This window comes from Gymnogyps californianus, chromosome 20 (genome assembly GCF_018139145.2).
Source record: "Gymnogyps californianus isolate 813 chromosome 20, ASM1813914v2, whole genome shotgun sequence".
Taxonomy (NCBI): domain Eukaryota; kingdom Metazoa; phylum Chordata; class Aves; order Accipitriformes; family Cathartidae; genus Gymnogyps; species Gymnogyps californianus.
The window spans coordinates 7435762-7444706 of record NC_059490.1 but is presented as its reverse complement, the minus strand read 5'-3'; the positions used below and the strand labels follow the sequence as shown (position 1 = coordinate 7444706).

The following is an 8945-nucleotide window of genomic DNA, read 5'->3' as shown; positions in this document are numbered from 1 at the left end:
CGTTTTCTGTGACTTTGGGGGGGAGTAGGGGGGAAAGAAAGAGAAGCTGCTTTGCTGTTCTCCTGCGGACAAAAATAAGCATTGCCGTCCTTTGCCTGCAAAGCGAAAACAAGTGAAGGTCTGGAACCGGCTTTGCTCTGGAGTTAGGGCTCTCTGCGGCACCGGGAATCCTGTTACCCGGAGAATTTATTCCCTTGCAGGTTGTGGTTCTTGTTACTGTGGGGTTTTTTCAGTTTTTCTTGTAAAGGAGAATTAAACACGCCTTGCTTAAAGTTAATGAAATAGAAATGCTTATGTTTGCAGTCAGTGACTCAGAATACGAAGCTGTGCAATTCTTGTTTCTTCATCTCTCTCCCGACTCACTCGCCCCAGCGTGTGATTTCTGTCCGAGTCTTTCTGTACTTCTGCCACTGTAAATGTGAAAGCTTGCTTGCATTATTTTTTAGAAATGCATTTTGCACACTCGGGTTTCGCTGAAGCTCCGTGAAAAGGTTAGTTTGAAGCAGATTAATAAAGCTATGCACATGTTTTGAAAGTTTAATTTGTGTCTCATTACCAGAAGTGACTTATCTGCCCTCTTTTGCATTCCTGTGCTGTCATTGCCTGCATTATCTTCACCATCTCGGAGGGTATGATGTAAGGTGACAGTTCTTTGCTGACAGCTGTAGCAGAAAACTGGCGCTTCTTGATTTTTTTAGTAGCCTATCTCTCTCTTTTGCTTTCTCTGTATCTCTCTGTATAGCTATATAAATATATATATTATTTTTTTATTTTAAAGAGCCTACTTTAGTAATTGAATTGGAGGGAGCGGGGTGTGCTGGCTTGTGTTTCAGATACACTTCATACTGTCGGATGAACGAGTGCCCTTTTTTTCCCTCCGGTCGAGAGCGTGGCGGTGGTACCCGCCGGGTGCGCAGGCGGCGATGGGGACGGGGAGCGCGCGGCTGGGCCCCACGCGAAGCAGCTTTGAGGAGGGGAAGGAGATCAGTCTCCTGCGTCGCAGGCTGGTGGCATGCGCAAACTTGAGGCTTCTAGTGACAAAATTAACGGAAGAGAAACCCTACCGTTGCATATTCCCGCTGTGAGGCGGGAGGGACAGGCTTCCTCGCTTTCCCCGCTGCGGGGGCTGTAGCCCGTGGCCCGTTGGAGCGGAGGGTGGGCTCCCACCGGTCTCTGGGGCGAGAGCTTTATTTTGGTTTTGTTTTCGTGAGTTGGGTGCGTTGGGTTGCAGGTACCACCTCTGGAAACTTGTTGCTTAGCCCAGAGCCTTTGTGCAGGAGAGTCGGGATTTTGTGACGGGAGAAGGACCCTGACAGCTTTCTCCTCGTGTTCCCTTCGCCATGGCAGAATATTTGTACTAACTTGACAGCTTTTTTTCATACAGAACAGGGCTGCTTTTCTATCTACCATCACACGTGTACTTACACACCTTCAGCGGCTTGCGAGCCTCTGGAGGTCCTCAACTTGTTTACTGGGGGGACGGATGCTCCTCTCTTCCCCCCTCCCCTGAATATTTCAGTGTTAAGGGCGGTGCGAAACACAACCGCGCGCTTCGACTGCGAGCTGGGGCGGGAGAGCTCCCTCCAGGCAGAGCCTCGGGAGCCGTCTCCTCTCTGCCCCCCACCCCCCCCCACCCCCCCGGTCTAAGTTCTCATTTTGTTCGGTTTCCTGGTGTGTATTAAAAATCGCTGCGAGGGGTTGTGCTCTACCTGCTCAGGAGCTGAATTACCTCTGACCTGCGGAGAGGGGCAGCCCCTCTTTGTTGTCGATGTTGTAGTGTGCGACCACACGAATCGGTAAAGGTAGTCTTTTGTTTTCTTCTCCCCTCCCCGGTATTTCCCATTAGGTTAATGCACTCGGTGTGCCCAGCTGGAAGCGTAGGCGTTTTCCCGGTCGTGAGAGGGTGGCTAGAAGAGTTAGTGTAATACCTGCTGTAGCTGTGTCTGGCGCAGCCCCTTGCGCTGGTATGGGTGATGTCACGGACTGTAAGGATAGGTAATGTCCATGAGCTGTAATGGCATGATGTATCTTTACCAATGATGTCATACTTCACACTAAATGTTTAAAAAAAAAAAAAAAGTTACCTGAAATTTTGTTTATTCTGCACCAACAGGTCTTCAAAATTTATCCAAATTTTATTATTTTATCAGGAAAAAAGAAATTTGTGTAGATCGAATACGTTAAGACAGACAATAAGTGATGTAAATTGTTGAATAAAAATTTTAAAGTTTGTGGGTGTCGGTGTGACTTTCTTTTTTGCGCTCTCAGGGAGCATCCCTTGGCCTCCGGGATGCTGCGTGGCTGACGACTCCACTTTCGGTCCCTCAGGCCTGGCAGCGCTGGCTGCAAAGCCCACGAGCAGCACGGCGCGGGTGGGTGGCTGTGTGTATGTGGGTGCCCGGTGCCGGCGTGGCTCGGTGGGGCAGGGGACCAGGAGCGCAGTGTCCTTTACCTTGACAGGGGAAGGGGAGGGCAGGGAGGAAAGGAAGCCACACGTCCGCAGAGCTGCAGCGACCAAGGGTTTGGCTGCTGTGTTTGTGTGTGCGAGACAGCCGGGGGGGTGACCTTGCCTTCGTGTGAACCCCACCGGGCTTCAGCCCCGCTTAAAATAGGCAGGGAAGAGTCCGGTCCTTGCTACTGGGATGGGGATGTGCGACTGCAGTCCCAAACACACAACAGCAAACACCCACCCAGCTGTTTTATCTTTTTCTTTCAGTCACATTTATTGGCAATTGTGGCAGTTGGTACCGTTTGGGAGTGTTGTTCCATAAGCAGTTGCAGTACAAGAAGGGGTGGTTATTTCGGGAGGGGAGTATTAGCACCAAAAGGGAACCAGTGAGCTTTAGAAACCTTGCAAAGATGTTCTGGGAAGTGGGGAGCTACTGCTGGACACGCCTGATGGATTGGATCTGGGAGGTCTGGGCATGCGAACCCCACTCTCTCCAGTGCTTGTAGTCTCCTCCGTGGTGGTCGGACTCCAGGACGTACTGGTAGCCACGGTACCCGGGATACTGGTAGCAAACCCAGCTGGAAGAAAAGGAAGCGTCAGGCGGCCGTAAGGGGGACAAGAGGTAAGCAAGGGGGTTACGGGGTGTCCCCCTTCCAGCTGTGGCAGCACTGCGACGGCAGCGGGTTGTCCCTGCTGCTCGTGGTCCTTTGCCCGTCACTTACGCGCCGCACTGGATCTTCATGGAGCCCACTTCGTTGTTGGCCCAGCCCATGGCCTGCAGCGAGGGGTAGTCGTCGCCTATCTCCCACTGGCGGCCGATGAAGTTGTCTTTCTCAAAGACGGTGATCTTGGATTCCTTGTGATTCTGGCGGGGAAGAGCAGGGGGTGAGGGGGAGGCAGTGCTCCCTCCCCGGCATCGATGGGGATGGCGGGGCAATGGCTGTCCCTCCCTATGGCATTGCACGGAGGGTTTCCTGGAGAGGGAGGTGTTCAGACCCTGGGCTGGTTTTCCCAAAACCTAGACGTGTGGAGGTGCTCAGCAGGGTGGCACTGGGCCAGGATGGGGCAGGGGTTGGCCTGGGAGGTGTCAGTGACAGCTGAGCCACCGCTACTGTCTCGGGCTGGCTGTCCCCCAGCTCTGGTGGTGTACAGCTGGCCCAGAAGTTCCCTTAAAAGTTTTAGAAAACGGGACAGAAAGAGCAAATCCTGCTGGGTGTGGCGGGGAAGAGCTGAGCCCACCCCGAGGAGCTTCTGCCACCCGTGCAGCCCCTGGCATAGCTGTGTTCGCCCTTCCTAACCTCACTCCCTTGGCCTGGTGCTATGGCCGGGGATATTTTAACGGGATCAGAGACGCAAGAGCTCTGTGGGAGCCAGGACACTCACAGCGGAGCAGACGGGGCGGAAGGACATCAGGCGCTCGATGTGGTAGGCGTTGCTGCCGCTCCAGGCATCCCAGCGCGGGTACTCTCCCCTCTCCAGGATGAACTGCTGCCCGCAGAAGCCGGTGTGCTCGTAACCGACCCAGCTGCAAAAACAGAGCAAGGGCTGCCCAGGTTTCCTGCGGCAGCTCTGGGCCTCCTGCTCGGGGCTGGCACCGGGGCATGGATGTAGGTGCGAGGAGGAGGTTGGGGTCTGGCCTCTGCCCACAAGTCCGGGAGGAAAGGAAGCGGTGCTGGATGTGTAACCGCGTCTGGTGCCTGGGATGCTGCCTGCATGGCAGCGCCGGCATCCCACGGCTGTGGCGGGTGATGGGGGTCCCTCCCTCAAGGGGCCCAGCCTGCAAGGGTGGCTCACTTTCCCCTAACTGCTCTGTGGTTATTTACACAGATCAGCATCGTGTTCGGATGCCACAGGACTCCCCCGGCTGCCCTTCTCTCCCAAAGGCCTCATTTCTTACTTGTTTCCCAATTACAACCTGACACATCTGGAAAGACCTGAATTCCTAATGCCCAAACCAGGCAGAACCCATCTGGCTCCAGGCAGGGCAGGGAGCTGTTGCCTTTCCCCTTTCTGGGTCCCCCTCTTTGCTGAAAACAAACAAGGAGAGGTGAGAGGGATGCCTCCACCCTGCAGGACACATTTTGCAAGCCCTGGTGCTGCCCACACGAGAGCCTGCCTGTCCCCAGGGTGGGGACCTCTCCTGGGCACGTCCCCTTACAGAGACTGGGGACGGGACAGCCGCAGCCGAGCGGAGAGGCAGAGGCTGGGCTGGGGGCTGGAAGGAGGATGGCACAGGCTGTGCAGCCCACAGACCCCCTGCTTATGGGGTACGCGGGGTGCTGAGGGGTACGCTGAGCTGGGGAGGTCGAGGGCCTCTCGCTACTGACCAAAACTGAGCCCCCATCCCGTGTCCCGCAGTCGGCCTCCCCCCGTGCAAGGTGACCAGCCTGATTAGGAACACGTCAACTGGAGCAGTGAGCTGATTATGGCGTGAGCACGCATGCCGCTGTAATCCCATTAGCATTACAAATCCTAAATATAGCAGCGCAAATCTATCTTGTCTGCTTCCCCGGCCCCAGGGGGATGCTTCCCGTGGGGACCGCTCCTTACACAGCGTCTCGGAGCAGCTCGGGAGATGTCTTGCCTGTGCTAGGGAAGATTCCCGTGCACAGGGAGAAGCTCGGCTCTGCTCCCTACCCCTATCAGTGACCGGGGCAGCCCGGCGCAGGCTGCGGGAAGGCTCTGCTCTGGCCCTGGGGAGCTGCATGGTGTGGGGAAAGCATGGGGCAGAGCAGGGCTGGGGCCCTGGGGCAAGAAAGGTGGTTCTCTAGGCATGGTGCTTCATGGGGTTACACAGGCAGGATGGGGACCAGGCTGAGCTCAAGAGCCTCTCGCTGAGCACTGATCTTCGCTGCGTCCTTGGGCAGCATCCCTGCAGGGCACCGGGGAGCTCCAAACCTGGCTGCTCCCAGGCTGCGGGAGGCAGTTTTGGATGATGCCAAAGGCATTGCCGCCGTCCTCTGTCTGTGTCAGTGCTGCCCAGGGCTGGCTGCTCTACCCTGGCAGGGTGGGATCCCCCGTGCCTGGCTTCCCCCAGCTGAGCAGAGCAAGGACATCTGGCCCCCCTCCACGCTCAGGCACCCCTCGCCCTGCCAGCCCGCCTGGGAAAGCATCCCCACCGCTGGCAGCCGGGTACTCACGCGCCGCACTCCACCTTCAGGGAGCGGATGTTGTCGAAGCTGCACTCCATGATGTTTGGACAGGCCGAAGTGAACTCCATCCTCTTGCCCTGGAAGTTTTCTTGGTCGTACACGGTGATCTGGAACGGAGAGCGAGCTGCGGAGTTGGGAAATGCCCGGCAGCGGCCCCAGGCGATTCAGCGCCTCTTCGAGACAGAGGGTCGTGCTCCATCCGGGGAAGAGCCGGCGGAGGCTGCACCGGGCACCTCTCTGGGCTGGGACGCAGCCCCGCACGCCTCCGCGTGTCCCTGCACTGCTGGCCCCGCGGCACCCTGCCTTGGTGTCCAGGGAGCTGTACGCTGGCTCCCGCTCCGCTCTCCTGCTCACCCCTGCAGAGATCAGTTCCCGGGGCAGCGGTGCCGTCCGGAGAGAGGAGCGGAGCTGTTCTGGGACGGGCGGGTGGCAGGGCTGTGGCTGGCGGTTCTCCCGGCCTCTGCTCCAAACGCTCTAGGGCAAAGAGGATTAACGGGGGAAAGGGCGAGGGGGAACTCCCCGGGGGGCTGCGGCTGATGCTCTCCTCTCCCGCAACAGCTCCAGGCTTCGGCAGGGTGCACCCCGCTTGCGCACGTGCATCTCCTCTCCCTCTCGGCTCCCTCCTCGAACTGTGTCCCCGGAGCTATTGCCAGACCCCTCGGGGCTGCTCCCCACCTTGCTCCGCCGTGCCCACCGCCCCCTTTGCAGCCCTCGTGCCTGGCTGGCCCCTGCCCACCCTGCCTGCCTGCACTGACAGCGGAGGGCGAATAACAGCGTGTGGCTTTCGGGGACTGCTCTAACTGCCTGGCACAGGACGACTGGTAAGAGCAGGGCACGGCTGGGCCAGGGTGCTGCAAAGAGGCTTATGAAAAACACCCGGGAGGCGTTTGAGCAGCCGGGAGGCAAGTTCCCGTGGGCAGAGAACAGGGGTACCTTGCTTCCTGTGCTCCCCCCTGCCTCACTGCCCGCTGTGCGGCTTTTCTGGCCCCAGAGGACTGGCTTTGCCCCTCTCCCTGTCCCCCACCTGCACACAGGGAAAGGCGAGATACAGGGGGTGCAAGGACGTACCTTCCACGGGCCCATGGGGACAGGCAGAGGGTTTGTCTGAGCCATCTTTGCTGCCGGAACGGTGTCTGGAGAAGGAAGGAAAAGCCGTTTGTACTGCAGCGTGCCCCTGTGCATCCCTGCTGCCTGCTCGTGGGGCTGGGGGACGGCTCTGTGCCCGCTGCCCACGGTGCCTGTTCGAAGGCAGCTGCCCTGCTGCTGGGGACAAGCCACGCCAGTTGCAGCGAGACCCTCTTGCTGGCCACAGGATGGGGTGGGGGGCAAGGCGGGGGGCTCCGGGACACATCCAAAGCAGGGTGCTCCCTTCTCGCCACCACGGTGCCTCTTCCCTCCTCCTGCCTGTGGCACAGAACCTGCGCGCCCGCCGGGGCACAGTGCCTGGCTCCCCTTTCTCCTTCCCTGAGGCCAGGTCATCGCTAGGAAAAACACCCCTGAGCCGGAGCGGGGAGCTGTGGCGGGGGGCACGGGCTGCCTGGTACCTGGCAGTGTCCAACAGACCCACCTGCTCCCCTCTCCCTGCCGCGGTGCCCCGGCTATGCCTTCCTTCGGAGGCATGGTGGGCTCCCATGGACGGCCCCGGCTAATGGTGGGAGATGCCAACCGGTGTGCCGTGCCGGGGGCTGGGGCCAGGTGAGTGCCAGGAGTGGGGTGCCCAACGGTAGAGGGGCTCTCAGCCACCCCGGCTGCCAGCGGGGACATGTGAGCCTGTCTTTTGCCACGGGAAATGGCGACGGTCCCTCTGGGTGTCTTTTGCCACCAGGCAGGAGGAAGGGTGTCTGCCCGGCCGGCCGGCAGCAGCAGGGGCGAGCAGGGGGCGAGGTGGGAGAGGTGCGAATCGGTCCCAGGACTCACCTAGCTCAGGCGGTTACTGCTGCTTCGCCCATGTAATGTTTGCCTACTTCAGCGGCTCGGCTTTTATAGGGTGCTGCTGGCCGGGAGCTGGTGCCAGCGTTTGCAGAGCCGTCAGCACAATGCTTGCTCTGGCATTGTCCCGCTGATCCCCGGAGATTTCAGCTGCTCATCCCCATGGTCTGAGCCACATTCTTAGGGAAAAAGAAAAAAAAAAAAATTATAATAAAAAAAAAAATAATCGGGGCGGCTGTTTGCACAGATAATCTTGGGCACAAATGACTCAACGGTTTGACCGCTCTGGCATTTTCCAGGGGCAATGCACCGCGCCGTCACAGGGCGAGCGTGGGGGCTGGCCCGGCCCTGGCACCGGTTGGCGCGGTGGGGATGGTGCGGCAACCTGCCGGCGCGACTCCACAGGTGGTGGGCTCGGCTGGGTGTCTACTGGGCACCACCATTGCCCTGCTCTGCCAGCCATGGCGGGTCCCTGTCTCCATGTCGGTGTGGATGCCCTCCTCCCACCGCGGCCCCACGGCGGGCAAGGGGGGCTGCAAGGCTGCTCCTTCCCGCTCGGTGGGAGCTGGTGTGGGGCCTCCCATTCACCGGCCTGGCTGCCATGGCCCCATGGCCACACCGAGCCCCGGTGCTCACCCCCTGGCTCCACACAGCGCTGCCACCACCCTGGCCCTGGTCCCCGGGGGGGAGCCGCCATGGGCCTGGGAGCCTCAGGCCTGCGGTAACCATGGCAACGAGGCACCCTGAGGCCTCGGGCCTCACAGTAACCATGGCAACCAGGTCCCGCTCCCCCTTGCCCGCGGCATGGCTCCCTCAGGGCCCTGGCAGGGCGGGCACTGCAGGCCCCAGGGTGCCATGGTGGGCACAGGCCCGGGCCGTTGGGGGTCACGAGGCGAGCGCGGCGGCGGCGCGGGCTGCTGCCTCAGCGCATGGCTGCCGGCACAATGCACCGCCCGCGTCTGACTGCCCCTTTTGTCTCCCCGCCGGGCAGCCGGCACAAAACAAAGCGCCCCGTCAGCGCTGCCTGCGGCACGGCCTGGCGCCCGGCCCAGGGGACCCTGGCGGGGCCGTGCTGCAGGGATGGCACCTGCCCAGCCCAGCCCGAGGGGGCCCAGCGGGGTCCTGGGGGACCCCTCCTGTGGGCAGGGCTCTGCCATGGTGGCAGGAGGCTTGCGGGGGCCTTTCCCCTCGCCGGCTGCTGCCACGCACTGCACCGGAGCCTGGGTGCTGTGGGGGGATGGGGATGGAGTTGGCCAAGCCGGGGCGATCACTGGGAAGCAGAGCTGTGGGGCTGCACCCCTGAAGCCCGACACCGGCTCTAGGGGCACGCTGGCTGACCGTACTGCCACATCCCAGCAAACGTGGGGTCAGGGAAAGGGAGGAGCAGGGCCACCTGCCCTCTGCGGGGCTGCCAA

At 60.3% G+C, this 8945-nt stretch overlaps 1 protein-coding gene across 1 annotated transcript; it reads right to left on the bottom strand.

Annotated features, from left to right (window-relative positions):
• Positions 1-2879: 2879 nt before the first annotated feature.
• CRYBA1 (crystallin beta A1) lies at positions 2880-7550 on the bottom strand. The gene is given in 8 exon segments (XM_050909064.1): positions 2880-3027; positions 3172-3314; positions 3833-3974; positions 5590-5708; positions 5956-6075; positions 6670-6734; positions 7519-7531; positions 7533-7550. Coding segments are annotated over 8 exon segments (768 nt in total).
• Positions 7551-8945: the final 1395 nt, after the last annotated feature.